This window comes from Anopheles nili, chromosome 2 (assembly GCF_943737925.1).
Source record: "Anopheles nili chromosome 2, idAnoNiliSN_F5_01, whole genome shotgun sequence".
NCBI lineage: Eukaryota > Metazoa > Arthropoda > Insecta > Diptera > Culicidae > Anopheles > Anopheles nili.
The window spans coordinates 8,204,230-8,227,731 of NC_071291.1; the positions used below are offsets into that span (position 1 = coordinate 8,204,230).

Sequence of the window (23,502 nt, forward strand, 5' to 3'; positions counted from 1 at the left end):
AGACTCATACCAAAACGGAATGCTGGCTTGGCTGTTGTGCAGTTTCCACTTTGAAGTTTTACTGTTTCGCTTTAATATCCACACTTAACTTCAAACCTCTTATTATTTAAAATTTCGAATTTAAGATTATTGTGTTTTATTTCTTTCAGGTAAGATGCTTGCAATACACTCAAATGGGATTTTTACAATCATATCGAATGTCTGTAAGTATGAATTTTCGTTTTGGTATATGTTTGTAAAATGTATGAAATGCATATTGTAAAAGCGATATTTCAATAATGTTTGGCAGCTGCTGCAAGAGTTATTGCCTCCACTACAAGCTCTCACATTTCATTTTACCTTAATTTCGACTCTGATATTTCGTACGATGCTAAAAATACATCAAGTCAAAGCCACGAAAGAGATGAGAAGAAAATCGTCTCGTGCAAGGCAAGATTGCGTTTTTGTGGTGAAGTGTATTGCGTGAAAGATGATCGGCTTCACTGAGACTTTGGAAAGGTTTTGGATAAACATTTATCTGCTCAAAATGCCATCTTTTTTCCTTAAATTATGGATTTATTCTAGAATCTATTGCATGTTTATGAATGTTATGTATTTTCATTAATAATTTCATGCACTGTTTGTTTGTTTACTCTTATTTTGTACTGATTTCAAACATTTTGTGGTCCAATTTTAGCTAAATATAATTCAATCTTCGAACGAAAATGGGAAACCACGAGAGGCACGGCTACGGAAAATATGGCAACGTAGCAAATGTACATTTTCCTCCCATACTGGTGTGGTATTGGTTCGCAAGACCGGACAGGCGGCGGATTAAAAGCAATCTAAAGTCAATCACAAAACGTCAATCGTTTGTTGATCAGAGAGCTGGTGGTTGTGCGCAACAGTAGTTGATTTATGGCAAGTTGAACAAAAGTTTCATTCCACAGGGCGGCACATTTCCCATGTGACAACTGTGCGGTGTGGAATTCGTCTGCATCATTGACGGATAGAAGAGAGAACAAGTGAGCGGGATAGAGAGTTTTTTTGATGCATTAAATAAATGCCTGAGGGGAAAGCAGAATACTTCGCCGAGAAGCAACGTTGCCAGATGTACGACGTTGCTTTCTCTTCTCTGGTTGTTCATTACAACATGTTAGATGAAAGGGGGAATTGTTTTTGCGTTTGTTTCAACATTTTAGTGTTATCGTTTTTGTTATAGTAATACCAAAACGTTGGATGAAAGCAACTCTTTTTGTGTTATAGCCAAGCGTTGCGGCCTAATTATTATGTTTTTGTTGTGATGCTCAATGGTCGTTAGTGTCCGTAAGTTGGAAAAATTAATTGCTGGGAATTTTTGTAATCATTTTGAACAATTTTTTTTGCTCTGTCACTCACAACACTATCATTATTCGCAAGGCATGGGCGTGAACTCGGTACGTGCCTAATTGTTTTAAATATATGCTTAAGCGGGGCGAAAGTAAGTTGATTATCAGCTAATGATCCGTTGCAAAATAATTTTGAAATTCTCGCCCCCATGGACATCGTACTGTGGGATGTAAAACAAATTAAAAAAGCAGAAGCCGGCAGAGGAAATATCGAGAGAGAGAAAGAGAGCGAGAGAGAGAGAGAGAGAGCGAAAAATACCACTAAACTAACGTTGAAGCGCGCGCAGGAGCCTGTCCGAAAGGTTCGCGTCTTCTTCTTCCCAACCAGCACTACCAGCACACAAATGGCAATCAGCTTGTGCGCGCGTAATTAACGATGGCCCGTCCGGACGCCTCATACTATTTGCTGAATAATGGGAAAATCGACCATTACCGAGGGCTGGCGCGCCAAAACTTGCAACACTTCCAAAGCGGCAAGGAAAAAGCGTGTATTCGATCGCTGTGCTGGCGCTGCCGAGTCAGCAGACCAGCACCGCTCCGGCGTGGAGTTCGCAGAAAAATGCGGTAAAATTTAAACAAGAAGAACTATATTCCATGAAACTTCCCTCCCCGGGAAGCGAACCGTTTCCGCATTACCATGGCATCCGTTTCACGTTCCACGAACGTGATGGAGATGGATGCGTAGTAAAAAATAAAAAAAGGGAAGCTTAACGAGTTCATTTCCGTCTCGTGGGGTGCGCGAGAGGGCAGTATTCTGGCTTACCCACGTTTTCCGAAGTTGCTGTTGCGCTGTTGCCACATTTCCATGGGCCACTCCAGCTGGGAAAGAGCAACGTTGTGCTTTTTTAGAAATCGAGAGAGCTTTTTTAAGTGCTTTGCCGAGGCTTCCCACGCGGGGCACGTTCGCGATGGCTGAGACTGTATTGTGTTTTTCGGCGTTGTGCTGGAACGCTAGAGAAAATGGCGTTGGCGCTACAGCAAAAAACTTGGCAACCTTGTATCGGTTCGGTTCTTTGAACTTCGCCCGATGATGGTGTATCGTTTCTGTGCGGCGTTTCTTCGCTTCTTCGTGGGTGCGGTTGTGGTAGTAGTTCCTTCCCGAGCTGGTACGTGCCTTGGATGGGTTTTGAAGCTTTCCGTCAAGGACTCAACCGATTTTCGAAGAACGGTGGTTGTGTGAGATTTACTGCACGTGATTGGAAATGGATTTTTCTGCTTCAGCAATTACCCGTAGATAAATATCAATGATCCATACCTTCTTATGGCAGTTTCTTATGTTTGATCAACAAAAAAAAACACAATTGTAAAAATTCCATGAAATGCGATAGGCGATAAAAAATGTGATATTTCCAACGGGTAGGGTGAAAAAGACGGCACAGTCGTTAAAGCAAGTAATTCCTCTCCTTCCTTCTTCAAAACGCGCTCATGGTCGATTGTAAAAACCGCGTTTTATAATCTACCGCGCGCTTGCTTTCATATTTCTTCTTCCGTTCCATTTGTTCCCTTCACCAACCAGCGCCAGGCACTAAAAATGGTACAGGATCGAGAGCACACACAAAAAATCATTCAATCATCGTCGTTTCCTTTTTCCTGTTCAGTTTCTCCCCTCCATCACAGCGTGGCAATGGCGGCGTCGCCGTGCCAGCGAACCGTGACGTTCTCAAATTTCGGACCCCTACCAGGGCCCTCTTGGGTAGTGAAATCTGGCAACGTCGCAATGCGGTTCATGCTGTGTGCCGATTTTTTTTTGTTGTATTCGCCTCGACTGTTGTGTGCGTGTGTGGCCGCATCTGTCGATCAGGGACGACGACGCGCGCCGAGTAAGCCTTTATGCTAGGCGAGAAGGTGAAAAGCAAAAGAAAATTCATAGTGCTTTGAGTGGGCGCGCACCATTCCCGGTTGCTGGGCTTGGTGTTGGTGGGGCGATTTATGTGCGCGAGCATCTTTATTGAAAACGTCATTCCCGTGGATGCGCACGATGTTTTGTTTCTGTGGGGTGGATTTGTTTATATGTAGTCGCGCATGGTTTATCTCAGCGGCGTCGTGCGCAACGGCGTGACGCGAACGTCGGCACGCACACTGCACTCTTGGTAAGCCAGCATCAGCTTTCCTATCGCGTAGAGACCGGCATGCGTGCCTGTGTATGCAGCTGAACTGTTGCCTTGTTGCCAAGTGAAGCCTTCTTTTTTTAATTTCGCCCCAAAGTACACCGCGCCAAAAGAGCGCCATAGGCTGGTCGCACGCTTTTTGAGAAAGGAAACGTGAGGCGAAACGGAACGTCATGATGAGAGCGCGTATCGTGGAACACACCCCGGGGCAGCGCTCGGCGCTTGGTAACGATTCTGATTTCAAAGGGTTCTCTCGGAAGCTCCCGCAGAGGTGGCATTGCAGCTGCCGCTGTTTTCCCGACTTTTTTTGTTTCATTTTCGTGTGTAGCTCCCGCTTCCTTGCCCTTCGCCAAGCCCGCAGCTAGTGGAGAAAATGGTTATTTTAGGCCGGATGGGGGCGTGTCTGAGGCAAATGGCAAGCTGCGTGTGTTGCGTGGCGGGCGATAAACGTGGTGCGATTTTTTTTTAAATCGCAGATTGGATTTGGTTTGACGTAAGCTTTTAATGTGCAATCAGCAAGGATTCATCCTCAGGGCTTTCTTTATGTGCATGTAATGAGTGCCGCAAGTCTTTCTTTGTGTGCTTGTAATTAGAGCTCCAGGGCTTTCCTTATGTGCATGTAATGAGATCAGCTGCTGTGTTTTCCGATTTTTTTGGCTAACACTTTTACCACTGCTATTTTGCAATTATTTTCCACAATACCAGATAATAACGTTTTTTACGATACAATAATTACAGTCCTATTAATATTGAATTCTCTTCGAACACCACTTGAACATTGAAACAGTTTTACGTAAATTGCATGTTATCGACGATTTTGCTTAATGTTATTATACATTTTCTGCAAAGTCTAAAATACCTCAAACATTCTTTTTAACCATGTCTCTGATTTACAACCACCCTAACATATACAACGATACTGTCGCAAATTTATTTTATGTTTACTGAGGTGCAATAAAAATGCCTACGATCGTGTCACAGATGTCCTTCACCTTCTATGGAAGGCTAACGATCGCTTTCCCATACAGCAAATTGTGTTCCCCAATACAAGCGGTTGTTATAAATTTGTTACTTCAAACTAACCATTAATTAATTTTTAATTTTTTGCCGCTGCGCATGAATGGCTTTGTGATCGTAGGATCGCCTGTGGGTGCTTAATTTTGTTGTAACTATTTGATTGTAAAAATTCCTCTTTATATTCGGCCTGCTCTAACGTTGGTGGCATTTTCCGTGCTACATCATGCATACAACAGTAAGGGACATTGTATTCAAAACGTATCTAAGGCTCTCAAGGCTGCTAAAACCAGACTGAATGTAAGTGAACGTAGAAATGCAAATCATGCACCCTTCGCGTTTGTCTGTCTCATGTTTTGCATATATCTACATATTCCTTGTGAAGATATTTTTTTTGGAGACTGTTTTCTGAACATTTTGCATCAGCATGCGCTTGTTCGTTTTGTAAATAATTCAACATTGCATAGTTAGCTTTATTGGCGTTCGTTGAATACCGTGGTGGGAAGAGATTTACGTCAGTTTTGATTGGTTTCCGAAGGTGAAATTGCTTTTTTTTTGCTACTGAAATCGGGGAATGAGGAAAGTTTGCAGGTTTTTGCATTGTTTCGTCGTCTATCCTCGTACAATATTCACCGGTTCGCCGGTTGCTGGCAAGGTAAAAGGTTAGCTGGATTATGTATTTACAATTTCGTGCAAGGTCTGCTCTATGCGCAAAAAAGAGTTGTTGTGCTTTCGGCACGTTATTCATAAAATGGAATTTATGGGCTGCTGGAGGGTTTCGGCGATTCAGAGGCTTTACTTTTATCGTTCGTTGCCCGTTGTGAGCGAAATTCAATTTTGCCAGCTCTAACCAGCTACGACTTCGTGGATGTGTAGAGTGTTGGTGTTGGTGTTAGAAGGTCGCTTTGAGCGAAACAGATTTATGTCTTATATTCGCGATGGTAAGTAAAATTCAAACCTGTCTGGTTTTTATTTTCGGGCGGTTTTACCTACTTTAGCAGCAGTTTTGATTTTACGACAATGCTGCGTTTGGATTTACATTTTATTGACCGACTAAACGAATAAAACGAATTCGCTTCATCTTCAACCTTGCCGGACAGTTTAAATATATATATCTCAACGTTCAAGTGATCTTTTTTTTACATAACTGTCTGGTGCTTGATAAAAAAATGCGAAGACTGACTCAAGAATGAACTTGTTTGTCTTCTGGATTGTTTTTATTTCTAGTTGTGTATTTTTTATGCTGGTTGTCGTTTTGTGAACGAGCCGTCTGATGCCTCTCTTAATTTGGATATACTCCATATCCAAACGAAGAATCCTTGACAAATGAAGCTGGTAGTTTTATTAAAAATGATTGGACTCTTTATCTCTGCTTCTGTACTTGAGTTATGGATGTGTCTGTTCTAAGAAAATATTATTTATGAATAAAATATGTTTTCTAGCCAAAAGATGTTTGTTAGTAAATAATAATAAAGTGTTGTTTTGTAAACTGCGAAGTTCGAACATGAGTAATTGGGTCGGGAAAAATAATTTAAAACTCATCGATCTGTTTCATGTCTGCTAAAATATTTTGAACTACCCATTTGTATAAACTCATATTCTTTTTGATGAGTTATTTCAAACTTGCTATTAAATTTTGCTCTAGTTCACTGTACTGCTGTGTTGATACGTTCGTTTTAAAATGATCGTTTTCGTTGCTGTTCCAATCAAAGCGGGATGAATTATTTATTTATGGTGCACGGGAATGAATTATTTATGGTGGTCGGTGAATTTATTTATCCTGGCGCTGTTTCTGCGTCGCTGTGCACACATCGAAATGCTGCTAGATTTCGGCACAGTCTTGCTATCTGGAAGTGGTTGACCCTTTTGATAGATGCAATAAACTAAAATCAATGTCGGATGTCATTTGCATTTAGCTTGTCAGTCGGTTAAAAAGGAAATTGTATTAGCATTAATCATGTATTAACATATTTTAATTGTCATAGCGGAAGCAGATATTTCCTGTTCCCTTATAATAATTTTAGATTTCATAGCTCTTAAGAGAAATGGTGATAATAAAAATCATTTTTTTTTATTTGGAGTACATAAATAGAATTTGCTATAGCATTAATATAACTCCGGATGTTTATATCAATCATTCTAAGAGAAGTTCTTATAAAGTGATAGAACTATTGTCTCACTACTATTGTGTGTAACTCTATAGAAATAAATGATACCTAGTTAAGTTTCTGTTCCGTAAATCTATTGAAAACAGAATGATAATCATGTACGCAAATAATAAAATTTGAATTAACATATGGCTAGATTCTTTGATAAGGGTGATTGATGGATTTTACAATCACAATACAAGTGTTTTGAATGCTAAGCAATCTAAGATGATGTGTGCTGTTCATAAGCATTTACTGATAGCACCGGAAATGGATAATTTGGAGCTCTATTTAACATGCGTACGAAAATGACACGTGTTTGATGTTAGCTTGAATGATAGAGCCATTTCAATGTGCACCTCGTGTGGACGCAATTTTCGTAGGACATAAGGACACCAGTACAGACAATAAAATAAAGCGTCATTCCAACTTTGGCAATGGCCGCCTATTGTGTGGCATGGCCATGTTGCCACTCATTCGCTAGCAATGGCGGCAGTTGAAACTTGGCAACGCAGCACCAACGGTGCGCCGATCCTAAATAAAGTGAAACTCAAGCGGGTGTTGCGTTTATCGCGTGTTTCTCTTTCAGCATTTCACGAGACGAACGACGAGAAAGACCCAGTTCGAGAGCGAGAGCGCACGCGAGAGCACGCCAAACTGCCATGATCGTGTGTAATATCTTTCAATTTTAACCAATATCAACGCCATTTCGCCGACGTGCGATTACGAAACGTCAAATAACTGCGCCAGCGTTAAGATGCGCACTATGCGGCGTAGCGTCGGAAGCACGCGAAGGGATCAGGATGGTTGGGCGCGAGGTCGTCCCTCCGGCCCACGAGTCCGCATCCGGTCACGCAGCGCGATGCAGGTGGAGCGGGCGTGTGTTTGAAACAGGAACAACAAAATAAAACGCGAAAAAGAAGGAAAACTCTCGTTTTGAGGTTAATGCTTGTCATTTATTATTATGGCTAGTGTTATTTATTTTTACGGCCCGCTCCTGTCGTTTCGTTTTCGGGATGACGTGTGTGCCTTCTACGAACCGTTTCCTTGCGGGGTTACCCTTGCCACCTTGAAATGACATTAGGAAGGAAAATAAATTGACAGCTTTAGACAGAATGTCACTCCAACGTGTACTGGTTTTCGTGTTTCGCTAGTGCTGTTCGTGAATGTACGCCCTCCCCAGTCGGTCGTGTAAATTATGCCAGCCACAGCTGAACTGTGTTCTGTTCTGTTTGTGAGATATGAACTTTCTATGCCGCTCGCCCCATGCCTTTCCATCGCCTTACACGCTGTAAATTGTTCCAATTGATCGGTATCCGTTAGAAGTGAGTTATATATGGCGTTTATAATCTCTTTAAAAACGAATGAATGACATCATTTTTTTGTATATCACTGAAAGCTGTCGTTTGCATATTGCATGGTTTATATACTTTGCATGCAAAAAGTTTCATCACGTTGGGGAAAATGTTGCTGATGGTTATTCTAGGTGAAGTTTAAGATATGTTTTGTGCTCTATCCATCCTACAATTTCCATTTGCTTTGAAAACTGACAGTGGCAGCTTATATATGTTCATGTGATTGACAACTGAAAGCTGATAAAATCCTGTCCTCTGTAATCTATCCTGAACGAGCTCAATCACCCAACCAACTGCAAATATCAGTCGGCAAGACATGTGATGACATTCTTCCGGTGGAAAATCGTTCAAGCTATAAACAATCGCATAGCTTAATATGAAAGAACTCGAGAGATTAAATTGACATGATGAAAGTTACATTCAGTGGAGTTTCCTAACGATGGTGATTCCTTCAACAGCCTCCAGCACGGCTATCCGGTATTCATATAAAATGGCATTTGTAATATGGTTCTTCCCTTAGAAAGCCATGTAAGTGGAATCCTTAATATTTAGATTGCTTAAGCCATACACTAGGCACTGCAGCGAGGTACAATGTCTACGGAAGTTTAACAATTGTCTAGCCATGCTTTCAAATGTGGCTAGTGTTTTTTTTCTTTTTTTTTTTGGATCACCAAGAGTAACAAAACAATGGAAAAACGTTACATTCGTTGCAAAGCTTTAGCAACTAGTACGGTAATCACTTTCAGTCTATACACGCTGTAGGATTAAAACTTTTAATTGGATTCCTTTTTTATAGCTTCTCGTTCGCCTTCATAAATGCATCTGCTTCATCTTGTTGAAGATCGTTTCGAGATTGGCAACGTTACTCAGCCATCATTCGCGCGTTGAAAATAAAGCGAGATTTGATTGTGTATTATCTGTACACTTTCAGTATGAATGTCATGTCTTTTTATGGTGATGCCTGGCATCAGTTTCATGTAGAGAAGGTAGCGGTTTTAGTCTGAGTGTAACATCATCTATACGATGTAGAGATATGTAAAATCTGAACTGAAAACTAATAAGCTGTGTGTGTAGTTCAGATGTGAAATAATGCCATATAAATTTACTCAGTAAAACATCTAATCTTTTATGGGTTATGTTGTTTTGTTTTTTAATGAAATCATTTATGGGCGTCATCTTGAATTTAATACAATGGATGAAGTGACGATACTTCATTGAAATAAGTAATTGCTTTGTTGCAATGTCCACGGATGCGCCAAATAGAGGCATATTTATTTGTTCAGAGCCCTGGGGATTTGTGTTATGCTTTTAGAACTTCAGGTTGTATTGTCTTCATACCGTAAAACTATACAACCGACTGCCATTTTACGCCAGCCAGCTACGGCTACTGTAAAACCTACACATCAGCGTCATTAATCTGCAGGGATAGCGCGGCGAATTGATTACGCTATTCATCGGAGCATATAATTCCGCGGCGGTTGTTATGCAAAGGTTCCTTCTGACGGTAGCTCCACAAATTTACGTTTGAAATCTCCATAATCCGGTTGTTTATGGCTGCAGTCCAGAGAAACGAAGCACTCTTTTGGGTAAAAGCATTTTGATAACTCTGTAGCTATAGCACTCGTTCTTGGCTCGAGGTATCACCGGTGCTCAGAACGCAACATTAAAAGGGAAATTCAAGCGGCATCGCACCATCTTTCCCGTCCTTTTGTTCCTTACAATGGAGTACCAGAAAAACATTGATGGTACGAGGTGTTCCTTTTCAGTTCCGACCATTCTGAGCTCAAAAGACTGTGCCGTATCTTTCAATTACAAATTCATTTTACTTCTACTTCTTAAAACCCATCATAAAAGTGGATGAAAAATTCATCCTAGTTGGTAGTGAATCAAACGAAGAAAGTCACGCATTCCGTTCTCCTTTTCGGTGGGAAAAATCTTGTATTTAAATTCTAACTACCTCGTCTCGCGACGTTCAAGGAGCGAGTTTTGCATTGCTGTTGCGTAAATATTGCTTTCATACCTTTCCCAGCCAGAAGGCTACTATCTAGCATTTCACTTGGTGAACAACATGAAATTATTCGTCTGCCGGGAAATTCTTGAGGCCTAAGTTTCGTTACGCTACGCCATCCCGGATCGTTCTATCTTGCATTTTTTGTATGCTCTTCATTCTTATCTTGTTAGGCCTTTTGCAGTGTTGAGAAAACTAATAAAAAACTTTCACATTTCTTCGTCTCTGGTCTGGTTCACTCAGATGAGAAAGTGCACCAAAAAAATCTTCAAAACTTGGAAAATATGACGCGAAACTTTGCACAATTGAAATGTGTTTTCATTGTGGGGTTTGACTTTTTTTTTTGACATTCTATGTCAAAACGCGCCATTGTGTTGAAATTTCGACAGACGGTGGATTTCGTTAATATTGTCGTATAATATTAGTTGCATTTTGAATGAGTGAGTGCACGTGACGAACTTTTATGTATCTAAAATTTTTTAATTTGCTATCTTTAGAGTCAAGATATGTGATTTTTTTTCTGTTTCCATTGTCGAAAGCTAATTTAGAAGCAAAATGTTTGCTTGCTTTGCTTGTTTACGTATCTAGAGTTTTATGTCTGTTTTCATCACGGAGTTCCAAAGCGTGGTAAAATGAGAAATAAAAATAAAATCACTTTTCGATAGAACATCGTAAGGAACTTGAAATATTTTAAATATTATAATTTTAAGTTTTACTTTTTACATCCTTTTCTGGTTGTGGGCTATTCATATTTGCTTCACTAGCGGTAAACGGGCGCCACTCGAATGCTCTACATAACATCTGCGACCAAAAGATGACTCAAACAGGCGGAACTGAATTTCACTACCCACTTGTAGCAGTTCACGTGCTTCGTCCCGGTTTGAAATCTCTCATGTTAGCCTTTTTTTATTTGCTTATCTCCTACGTACGCCCCTAATAAAGTCAACTAGATCATTCCACGGTCCGATCGATATGGCAAGGTGTCGTGGTATATGTATATGGTAAGCGATATCGGTTTTATGGTGGTCGCATTGATCAGATCAAAACAACCTCAAAACATATCTGCTCCGGACTTTGCAGATGCTGTATCATACACGTGATAAAATTCCAGTAAGATAAATACAAGGAACCGGATCCAAAACTTCTACATCCTTGCTCCATTAACCGCTTTTGTTACATGACTTATTAAATAACTTATTTAAATTACTCCATTAAATACTCTCAATTTCTCAATCATTGACTAAAACACGTACTGTCAACATGAGATCCCGTTTGTGCAAAATTGATTCCATGTGTCTTATTAGTAAGTCGTTTCCAAAGTACAAGTATTTGAAGCTCAGATCGCGAGTGGATAAAATTTCACATTTAATCGTTTTCTGTTTTGACTATCGATCGAGGGTGTGCATATTAACGAGCGTGATTCGGTTTAATGGTTTATCGGCGGCGTACTCACGATTTGTTGAACAACGGAGCTATATCGAACCAGCTGGCGTCACTTAGGGTGTCACTTTATAGTCGGAAGTTTTGTTTGCCATTTCCCCAAAGAGCACGCGGGTGGACGTGTGCACCCACGAGGCGCGGCTTGAGGCGGGACCTTTTAAGGTCGCATGCGTGGTCGTTGATGGTAACAACCTGTCGCTCTGCTTTGCGAACAAACGCAACGTGAATAATCCAATGAAATTAAGCGTCTACTGAAGCCAAGTAAGTCAGAGGTAATGCTCGTAAAAAACAAACTTCACCACAAAAATCGGTACAATTTGCTATATCTTACAAGCAACTTCAACGTGGTAGGGAATTCTGAACTTCTAACTACATGCTACGGATCGTTTTGTAACGAAAGAATGCCTAAGCTATATTATATCGAGTACCTCCATAGGCTGAGCTGTGTCAATGAACTTTACAGCGCCCACCAAGTCCCACTTTATGTCGCTTAACCTTTGGTGCAGCTTCTCATTAGCATGCGTTGCGTTAGATTCTGCTGCAAATATCACACTTTTCACGCCTCTGCGTTGTACGCCCGAGAGTGAAGGAGTGCGATAAATTAATCAAGATCACAAAAAAAGAACTCACCTTCCATACCATTATCGTTGCTTTGGGTTTCGGCACACAAGCGGATTATGCACTGCGCGTACCTTAAATTTGACAGACGTACGTGATGTTCGCTTAGCGATGCACGCGAATGCTGACGATGATGGAAGCTGTCACATTTTCTGTTGTTCTTCCATTTCGAGCAGCAGCGTAATTGATTGGTCTCATTTTCTGTATGTGGAGGAAGTTTATATGGCTTCCCTACCGCCTCCGTTCCCATTCTTAGGTGGGTGCTGTATCAATTGGATGTACCCGGGACCGGCGGGCGGGCAGGTATGTGGGTGGAAACTAAAACATTCATATGCAAATTAATATTTATCAGTCATGGCGGGTGAAACGAGTTCGGATCTCGGAACAGTTTTTTTTATGTGTTTTATCTGAATATTGCAATTTGAATTAACCTTTAAAATTCATTACAAATTTGGATGTTTTTTTTGTTTTATTACTCGTATTCACTGAATAAAAAATATGACTGTCTATGGTTTGATCAAGATGAATGAAGATTGATGAACTGTTCGACGAGAAACCATTGTTCATTGTGTTGAAGAATGTCAGGATGATGATCGATGAACCAGGTGGTGGAACGTAGAAGGGGTGATGGTGCCTTGAGCGTCATGGTATGTTCATAAATTAATTTTATTTTTGCAGGCAATCAAAGTGTGCATGGTAGTGAAACTTTTTGCTGATTGGCAAAGAGTAGCATCGAAAGTAAAGGCGAGATAAGAGACAGCTGCCAATGGTTGTATAATGAAAGAGGAATGGCTAAGTGCAAAACGGGTAAAGGATTCAATGGCCTTCGAATGTGTGCAAAAAAGGAAAATATTTTGCAGTTATTCACCGGCTTTATTGTTGATGATGCTCTTTTGTTTTGTTTCACAAAACGTACATTGCTTCCTTTTTTATTTAAAATTTACAAGTCTTGCTTATGCGCCATGTGTTCTTATCAATCAAAGTGAGTAAGCAAAATTAAAATGCGCATATTGCAACGTTGCCAAATCTTTCTTGAATCAGACCTCGGGGGTCACATGTTTAAATCAGATGACCCAAGCAAAGACAGTCACTGGTATAGTGAATTAAAATGAAGTGTTTCCAACCAGTTGCTGATAAATTTTCCTGAGATTCAGCCCGAATTGTTTAGTTTAATGTTGGGATTAAAAATGTGCACTCTAATGCACTACTTTCTCTTTTTTATTGATCCTTCGAAGAACGAACTCAAAATGTGTGTGTCATGGAAATGTTCATAATGTTTTATCAGCAATCATGTTTGCTTATCTTATCTTATCGCATGTTTGCGGTTGAAATACCCATGTGACGGTAGATTATGGTTATTATGGAGACTTTTCGAGCTTAAGACTTTGAAAATAATTTTAGCGATAATAAAAAAGAAACGATAGCCACAGGAAGTAAATAAAATTTGATCTTATCGTTACTTCTCAACGTTCTATAACATATCCGTAGCATTGCTTCAAGTGATTAAATCCAAATCTAATGTGGATTGAGTTTGTAGACTTGTTTTCATTGAAAGGTTTCATTTGCTCATTCTTTACTTTGTTAAACAAGGCCAATTTGTTGAATCGATGCTTAAACATAAATCAGGATTTTCTTCCTGTTCTGTATCAATAGATTTGAAAATTTTTGTCCTTTTTATGCTGCGGATGTCAGGGCTTGATAATTCTAGGTTAGCACCATGAGAAAGAATATGTCAATTATTTTTTATTTGCCACTAGGTGTGACGTGGCTTCCTACGATAAGTCCACGTTGATTTAATATTACTCGGTTCTAAATCAACCAGCACACAAGTTTACACGGGCGCCTTCTTTGACGCACCGTAGAGCCTTGCGCTGTTTCGCCGGACAACAGCTGTACATATTCCCTCGAAAGTTGAGTTTGCGAGGCCACGTTTGCAGTGATATGAACCTGACCGATACAGTACGGTATCGTTTAACCTGGTGTTAGGGTGTAAAATTGAATTGCAAAACTAGTGCACGTTTTGTCCGTCAAAGTTGCATGTCAAAGAGGGCCTATCTAAGGTCTAAGATTTGCGACGATATTGAGCTTTATTCACACATTCAAACGTTGATAAGTAGAACCATTGAAGAATGTTGCCTGTGTTGAATATAGATTATAAATTACTGGAGCATCATTCTATAATTGTAACTTTAAAGGTACGAAAGTCATTGAGCCTTCGAGATGCATAAAAAAACTCCATAATCGTTTCTAATGGTTCTAATGATTCTTTATTATGTTCTCTGTTTCGCAGGGAGATGAAGCAGAAACAGCTAATGAGCCGCCAGCACCAAAAAAATGCGTGTGGTGTCAACAGACACTCACGCCCAACGATCATCCGAAGCTTCTCGAGTGTCTACACATCGCCTGCCATGCATGTGTTAAGCAGAAGATCACGGATCTGTCGCACAACTCTGCACTCGTTTGTCCGGTGTGCAAAATGGAAAGCCGGCTTGAGTACATCATCGACAACGTGTTTCTAAGCGAAACGTCATCAACCGGCAGCGAGGACAATCCAGGAAGCGTAGAATCGACGAAGGACTTGATCAAGTGCAGCAGCTGCAGTGACGATGCGAACGCCACATCCTGGTGTGTTGAATGTGCTGAATTCATCTGCGATAGCTGTGTGCAGGCGCACCAGCGGCTCAAGATCACGAAAGAACACACGATCAAGCCGAAGGAAGCAGCCAGCAGCGAGCAAACCGGAAGCAATGGGTTGGCTGGAAAGAACATCATGTGCCACATGCATCCACAGGTATGTATCAATCGCATAGAATGAAGCTACATTCTTCATGCATTGGTAATCATTCATCGGATGTAATCAATCGGCTTTTAATCTTTGTTCGTTGGAAAGCACCGATTGGGTATTAATTTTAATGCAGGTAACCTGCAATGACATAACTATACAAATGAGTCCCAAAATTCCTGAGCAGTGTATTGTAAAGTCATGTCTGGTGTGTTCTACCACATAATGCGCCGATAGCGGCAGTAACTGGTAGTAGCATGATCAGCAAACACCAATGCTGGACATTGTCGTCGATACCGGGAAGTCATTAACCCACTTCCATTGTAACCATTGTAAGCCATTGTGGTCACCTTGCCGCGCATAAGGCTGTACATTGTATGATGTTTGGGAACATTTGGTTCGAAGAACTTTGCCTTTGCAAAATATATTGAGATATACATTATGCGCGTTCACGAACAAACAGAGGTATCATTGTTTTGTTCGTGCAAGTGTCCAAAGATTCATCCAAAGACGTGGCGGGCATTGAGATGTGAAATAAAGTAGTTGTTTTGCGTTTTACTCAAAACTGGAGATAACACTTGTTTTTTTTTAAGAGTTCGAACTGTAAACCTTCAAATAAACCTCTGAAATAACTTTTGAATTGCACGCTCTGCTTTTCATTGCTTTTGCATGATGTTGTGTAGATAAAGCGATATGTTGTAGGCGCTTACTGTTTACAGCAAACCTTGAGTTTGATTATTTTCGCAAGGACTTGTACGAGATTACCTTAATTAACATGCTGTCGAGAGTCATAAACTGCAAAAAGCTTTACATAAATGTTTATTGCTGAAGTGTGAGAGAAACGATTGTAGCTTTTTCGTGTATAATCGTGGTAAATCGATTTCCACGAGTATGCTTTTTGCTATGTGAATATGAGTGACTGTGAAGATATGATGTCTCTCGTGTAATTTTCAAAACTACATGACCCTCTTTAAGTTGAAACCCTCTATGAAAATAAGCAAATAACATCTCATGTTATCTAATCCGCTATTTGCTGATGCAATCCGTATCGAATCGTTGGAATTAATCCGTTAGTTTTCCCAAAGTTGAGTTGCTCTAAAAAGCGTTGCAAAAGAAATCGTAAACACAAATCCATTCGATCGTTTACTTGCAATAAGCACAGCACGAACGAGGGTATTGTGAGAACGAAGTAAACCAACATTGCAAGAGAACAAACAGAGGCTTTCAATCGCATGCATTATTTCCACCAAATTTAGGACTGCCCGGATGGCAGACAAAATTCATCGCACTATAGAACTCGGTGCGGTAGTTTTATAAATTTTAATAGCAAACTATCAAATAGTTCCCCCATGCCTTCCACGTCTAACATCGGGCGGCCTTAATTGCACATCCAGTTTTGGGCGATTCGGTAGATTTACCACGATAAGAGACCGCAACGTACGCTAAGCGCATCGTACAATAAATCAAGCGTTATTGAAGCCGCCATTAAAAATCTACGAACCACCAATCAAACGATCTATTTGCATGGAACGATATTGCTGATTGCACGAGATTCCGATGCTATATTATGCTTGATCGATCGAGTAGCTAACCAGTAGTGTGGTGGACCAATGTTGGTAGGCGCACGAGCTACAGCAACAAGACGAGCGCGAGCCAGTTCCATATTATTTGCAATCCGCTATTGCAGGGGGGGTGAGACACTAATGCTGACGCAGCGTCGAATTCGGCGAACGGAAAGGAATATATGGCGAAATGTTTGCTTACGCTCGCGGAAAGCTTTTACGATAATTTGTTATTTACGACCCCTAGTGCTCATCGCTTGTACCTCAGCCGGTTATGGATGTTTGTAACGGCATGGTTTTATTTATTTGATCAGTATGCGGGGGTGCATATGCGCTTTTTTTATATGGAATTATGTGAAATATCATTTTCAACAAAACATGTTTTACCCAGGTTGAGGTTTTTGCGGAGACAAAAGTAGCAAGTGGTAAAAGCCGATGGAAATATTCTCGTAAAAAGCTTAAAAAAAACTATCTTATCTTCTTTGTAAGTGTGTTGTGCACGTTATGAAAATCAATCTTGGTTTGATCTTCGTTTTTTTTTCATCATAAAATTGCACGATTGCGGTAACTGCAACTGCAAATACCAGCTGCGTTTTGTGCTTGCATGCAATGCATATCGTGTAGCTAAATATGTACAGAGTACCATCTGCTACCAGTGAAGGATTGAGAGCCAGCCTTCCTTGCACGTCGCCGTTGGTGGGAATAAATTGGATTTCAATGAAATTTATGTGCTACACCAGCTGGCATGTCAGTTCGCCTGGCTGTGGCATAATCCAGAGCAATAATCCTGCCTGTGCGGATAAGGCCGGGATTCGGAGAGGGCGCATGTGAAAAGTCCATCATATTGATCCTCTTCCCAATGGGCTATATACGTCATTTGATTTGGGATATTCCACGAGCAGCATCGGAACGTTTGGAAATCTGCCAGCAAAAACTGTCATGTTCTTGTGGTTACTACGTAGTGTAAAATAAGCTAAGTCACATCACTCTGCTTTTACTTCGGACAATCAATGGATCAACAATGCGCTGTTGAAATAGATGCCAAGAACATAGATGTATCATTTTGTTGTTACATTTTAGAAAGAAGTTAAACATATTGTAGAATTCACGGATATCGCATAAGTTTGCTCTGCAATGCTTGCGTAATTTAGACTAATGCGTGCCAAACCAAACTTAGATCTAATGGAGGTATTTATGTTATTTTTTGCAGGAAAAATTGTCTCTCTATTGTGAAACATGCGACCGATTGACGTGTCGCGATTGTCAGCTCCTGGATCACCGGGATCATAAATATAAATTTGCCAACGAAATTGCCAGTGAAACACGAAGCAGTCTTAGTGCGCTGTTGAGTGAAATCAGCTACAAAAAAGTGCTACTATCGAGCGCCATGAAGGTTATAGACGATCGCCAGGCGCAGATCACGGAGAAGAAAAAGGAACTGTCGAAGGAAATTGCCGACCTAGTGGTGAAACTGACGAACGCCGTTAACATGCGAGGCAAGCAGCTTGTGTATCGATTAAATCAGGTGAGTGCCGGTTGATAAAACGTGTTGGTAAGAAAAAGATACTCGCAAACACCTTTATATTCATGTTCAACTATCTAATTTGTTGTAGGTCTGCGACACCAAGCTTCAGGTACTAAACGAGAAAAAGGAAGCCCTCCAGCTTCTCTCCGGTCACACGGACCATTGCATCGAATTTGTGCAGACCGCACTTGACAAGGGTAGCGACAGTGCCGTCCTATATAGCAAAAAAACGCTCGCCCGACATCTACAGAAAGTGAAAAGCCAACGGGCGGATATTCCCAACCCGGAAATACCCGTGAGAGTACAGCTGTACCTATCCAACGTACCTGAGCTACAGAGCGGTAAGCTGAACAATGAGGTGGAACCATGGCATCAAGGCATTATCGCTCTATTCTTCTCCGATAGTGATCGCACGCATTGGTACTATACTAGTCGATGGAAAGGTCTATCCACCTCCTCCAGGACCTCAAGGGCCCTCTGGTCCTGGTCCCGTCCCCGGTTCGGCTCCACCAGCGCCGCAAAGTCGCAGCAAACAACCCAGCCCAAATATCACTCCTCCGCTGAGGCCTGGCATGCCTGGTCCCGGTATGACAACGCTGTCCTCCAATGGTCCTGGCGGTGGTGGACCCGGTGGAGGCGGCGGTGCTGGCAACTTTTCCCAGGTACCTCCCATGTACAACGGAAATGGTGGCGTACCAGTTGGAGCACCGTTCCCACCAAACCATCCCATGAGCAGATCGTTCCCACAAGAGAACGGACCAGGTCCGGGTCCAGGTTTCGGTAGGTTCCCCATGGGTCCACCGCATGGCATGCCACCACAGCAGCACGTCAGCTCGTCGACTCATCCACAAAACATGGGTAAGTTGAATGTCGATGTGAAGCGAATTAGTAGGGCATAACTGTGCTTGTGGTCAAATTTAACATTTCGTGCAAAAATACGATTATCTTTGTAGTAATATAAAAAGGATAGTGTAAAAATAATGTCTGTAACACCGATTGCTAGTATCAAATTGGCATCACTGTTTTAATCATACTAGATTCTTGCTTTCACGGGAAACATACGTTCTCATCATCAGCTTTTGAAATCGTTACAACTCTAAATTGTAAAACAAAAAAACGAGCAGTGATAATCTTAAACGAATGGTGCCGGTAATTGCATTAATCTTATTTAGATAGATTTAGATTGATTTGCGTTTGTCAATACCTTTTTTAACGTGTGTTCCTGACTTTTGGTTCTGGGAGGGCTTATTAACGGTTTTGTTTTCGTTGTTTTTTTCTTTTTCTTTTATTGATGCCTTAACAACCACCTCATCACCATCATTGATCACAATTGTCTCTTATGTTTTCCGCGCTTCTACCCATCGAACGCTGCTTTATCGTAATACCCTCACACACATCACACACGCCATCTTCTATTAACGCCATATCTTTACCCATCGACTCTTACCCATCCATCCCCACCAGATATTAGTTTGCGTAATTTATTGAACCAAAAATCGAACGGCCCTCCAATGCCCCCAAGCGGGGCAGCTGGCATGAACGTTGGAAGCGGGTCCTTGCTTGGTGTTGGCAATACTGGCAGTGGGTCTGGTGGTGTGGGTGGTGGAGCCGGTGGTGGTGGCGGTGGAAGTGCTGGGGCACATGCAGGAGGCAATGTAGGCAATAACGCTCTGGCTAATAATCAATTTACTGCCACAGCAAACTTCATGGGGAGCGGCGTCTCACCAGGAGGTTCGGGTGGAGGACCTTCCTCCCACCGGTTGTCTGGGCAGCTGGGCGGGCCGGGAAATTTTTTGGGCGGCCCGGGCAGCGCGCACCAGAGCTTCAATCAAGCTTCGCCCGGTGGCCCGCCCAATAGCGGTGCAATGGGCATGGGAGCAGGAGGACCAGTAGCAGCCGTTGCAGCGGCCGCGGCGGCTCGCTTTCAATCCTTTCCGAGGTTTCCTATACCTCCCTCGATGCGGCACATCATGGGAAACGTAAGTATCCGGTAGAGCACATGTAGATCACAAACACAGACTGGTGATGGAGATTTTCTTTTCCTATCTGCGCGCTTTTTCTATCAGAACTCTTCCACTCTCCTCACACCAAAGCAGCAATCCTTGCGCTATCCGGGCCAGCAAACGCCACCGGGATATAATCCCAACTCGTCGCAACCTCCTCAGCTACCGCCACAGCTCTCCGGTGCGCCCGTACCCGGATCAGGTGGCAGCGGATCGGTAAGTGGAAGCAGCGTTGGAAGTGGTGGCGGTGGTAGCAGCGGAGGCGCCAAATGGCACATCCCGCAAAACATGCAAACACAGCAGAACAATGGTGAGTTGTGAGAAAACTTATTAATTTTGTCTGTCCAGTTGTGTTAAGTTTACATATCTTCTCGCCTTTCAGGTTTTGGAGGACCGTCAGGATTGCATTTGTTTGGCAATGGGCCGAACGAGTCTTTTAAAATCCCTTTGAAATCACCGGACACCATGCGCAACGCAATGCTTCTGAACGGTGCTGGCTCTTCCAGTGGTTCCCTTAGCTTGGGAGGAGGTGGCCACGGTGGTAGCGGAGGACCTTCAGGATCAGGCCTCAGCGGTCTCAGCAGTTCGCTGCACCATCACCATCACCATCATCATCATCAGAATCACAATCAACAGCAGCAGCAACAGCAGCAACAGCAACAGCAACAGCAACAGCAACAACAACAACAACATCAGCAAGCCCAGCAACAGCTACATCAACAGCAGCAGCAACAACAGCAGCAACAACAGCAACAGCAGCTACACAGCCAACAGCAGTTGCAGAATCATTTACAGCAGCTGCAAAATGCTCTACCGAATGTTTCTTCTACTAATCCGAAAACGCCAAGCCCAAGCACGAACGAGGTACCGCAGTGATTTATCATCTGGGTTTAGTTACTTTACTAACCAGCATCTCTCGTTGTTTTGCTTGTAGCCTGGAAAGGATTTTGCTGAATCTATTGATAAGACTTGTGAGGATTCAGTGAACGATCTGATGGCCACGATTGCCAAGCTGGATTCCAACGGAGTGCAGGTGCTGCCGGAAGGCCATCGAGGCAAGACAACGTCTCCGCAGGTGCACAGTTCGACGGACCTGAACAACAGTGGTGTCAGCGTGAGCACGGCATCGAGCGCAGGAGCTAGCTCGGGCGGGTCCAGTAGCAGTACAACCATCGTACTGGATGACAAAAACCTGGTCAAAGATCTCGATCCGAACGAAGACTGGTGTGCAGTTTGCATGGATGGTGGTGAGCTGATGTGCTGTGATAAGTGCCCGAAAGTCTTCCACCAGACGTGTCACATACCGGTGATTGATTCGCTGCCGGATGAAAGTGAAACCTGGCAGTGCTTATTGTGCTATAACTTTGCTGACCTTCCTCCAGGTAAACGAAAGTAATACGCATCCTGGGGTGAATCGCTCTTATTATATGTGCCCTTTTGTGCGATGTTTCCAGAACCGACAGGAGAAAAGCGAAACATCGGAATTACGCCGCTGGAGCTGAAGATACTGCAACGAATTGTGTTGGAGCTGTTCTGCCAGTATGAAACCAGCATGCCGTTCCGACAGCTCGAACCAGACACAAATAAAGCGTACTATGATATCGTCAGAAAGTATGTCTTTTAAGCTAATTTTAAGTTTGTTGGCATCTTTGAAATTTTACTAACAACATTTGCTGTTCGTTTTATTGTTTCAGTCCCGTTTCGTTGACGATTATTCGTGAGAAGTTAGAAATGAGCAATAATGACCATTACACTGATATTATTTCCTTTGTCGCTGATGTCAAGCGATTATTCGACAATGTCTATCTCTACTATCAGGTATTGTTCGTAAGACGAAGGGTTTGACAATATTTTAATTGTAATTAATGTTGTTTTTTTTGCCCGTTTCGACCAATAGGAGGACAGTACAACATACAAGAATGCAAGGAAGCTGGAGAAATTCTTTGAGCAGCAGCTCTCGAAGTGGTTGCCCAAATACCTCGAGATTGACTGTTATGCTGACGATTTTCTTCCAAGCGTGACCAAACGCTCCAAGAGTCACCAAGATGACTAACAGTCACTGCAGCACGTAGCTGGTCTCTCAGATTCCACAAAAGAAGGGAGTCTAGGCGAACGGCAACAGCAGCAGCTCTGCGATATGCAACCGGAAGATCTTTCACTTCATTCCGCGTTGTCAGAACATCGTCTTGCGAATGGATCAGATAGTTGTACATCGCTCGTCGAACAAACTCGCCGTCTAAGCAGCAAGTTGGGAAGCGGATTGTCGACAAAGTCTACTGTGGACGGGAGCGTGGAATCTAGTACATTGGATGAAAGCGCAAATAATCATTCAGATAGTAGTGTATCGGATCCAGGCGCTAATGGATCCTTAGACGGGAGGCCTAGTGCACGGGAGAGAGAAACGAATTCGTCGACCACGGCAGGGACTGCTGACGGATTGGGATCTACTGTTAACGTTTCCCCCCTCACCACCACCCAAGACGCGTCGCCATCATCAGTCGCAACGACGACGCCGCAGACAGTAGACGAGAAGACTAGTGAAGATAGCACACCATTTCCGGCCTCCGCCACAGGTGAACCTAGTTCGTAAGAGCAAAAAAACTAAAAGCAAAAACTCGTTGCAAGCGTTTTTGGCATCAAGTATCCTATACAAAGGCATAAGTAACTATGATGTATATATAGGATTAGTAATTTGTACTTTGCGGTACTGAAAGGATGATAAGTGATTGTCATCGATGAATTATTAGATGTAGATATTGATATTGGAAACAATTTCATGACAAGAAAGTGTCATACATTTTCCAAAGTGAAAGAAGCGGAAACATCATCCTTATCGAATGCGAGGAATTGTACGGATTTTTTACGACGGATGGTAAATATTTTTCTTAGTATCACCTTTTAATTTCATTAGTGAGCGCAAACTTAGTGTCCCTTTCCATTTGCTTTTTGCGATATATCGTAACATCGTATTTATGATTCTTACTGTACAAAACCTTCGATCAAAGATGCTTATCTATGCATTGTTTCTGAAATATTAGCCATTTGTTTGCTAGCTTAAGTTATTAAACTGGAGTAAAGGTATGTCTTATGATGAGCTTTCATCGAATCGAACGTATCTTGCTTTTAGAATTAAAGAGTTAATTTTGCAACAATTTAACGCTTAGATTTTAAGCATTCGATATTTCATCAAATTTTGTCACATGTTCGTTTCCATAAACGGATTTCTCGATTTTGTCACTCGCTGTTAACCGGTGATGAGTAGCCATTTCTAGACAGCGATGTATCATATGACAGAAATGCGGTAATCTAACACACTCATAAATTGAATGTAGCTTTTTCGTAGATTCGTTACTCTCTCACTAGCGAGGAATAGGTCGGTGTTAAGGGTTTTTGATCGTGAACGTACTATTTTACTATGTAGTATGGTAGTGGCTACTTTTCCACTCAATCACCATTAGTCACAGTCATGTCCAAGTATACGAGGGGGAGCGTCATCTTCCAAATGACTTACCCGTTCCACTCTGTCCAAACGGTGGCTGCAGATTGAACTTTGCAAAGAAAATTTAATGTTGA

General features: G+C 42.0%; 1 protein-coding gene across 1 annotated transcript in view; it reads left to right on the forward strand.

Moving 5' to 3' along the window:
* Positions 1–21,982, forward strand: part of LOC128731808 (E3 ubiquitin-protein ligase TRIM33) — a 32,911-nt gene extending 10,929 nt beyond the window's left edge. The window contains exons 3-13 of the mRNA XM_053824950.1: positions 14,348–14,848; positions 17,612–17,926; positions 18,015–18,267; positions 18,332–18,784; positions 19,391–19,905; positions 19,993–20,239; positions 20,312–20,793; positions 20,864–21,311; positions 21,384–21,540; positions 21,624–21,747; positions 21,827–21,982. Coding sequence (XP_053680925.1) covers positions 14,348–14,848; positions 17,612–17,926; positions 18,015–18,267; positions 18,332–18,784; positions 19,391–19,905; positions 19,993–20,239; positions 20,312–20,793; positions 20,864–21,311; positions 21,384–21,540; positions 21,624–21,747; positions 21,827–21,982 — 3,651 coding nt within the window. The remainder of the gene's footprint in view (positions 1–14,347; positions 14,849–17,611; positions 17,927–18,014; positions 18,268–18,331; positions 18,785–19,390; positions 19,906–19,992; positions 20,240–20,311; positions 20,794–20,863; positions 21,312–21,383; positions 21,541–21,623; positions 21,748–21,826) is intronic.
* Positions 21,983–23,502: the final 1,520 nt, after the last annotated feature.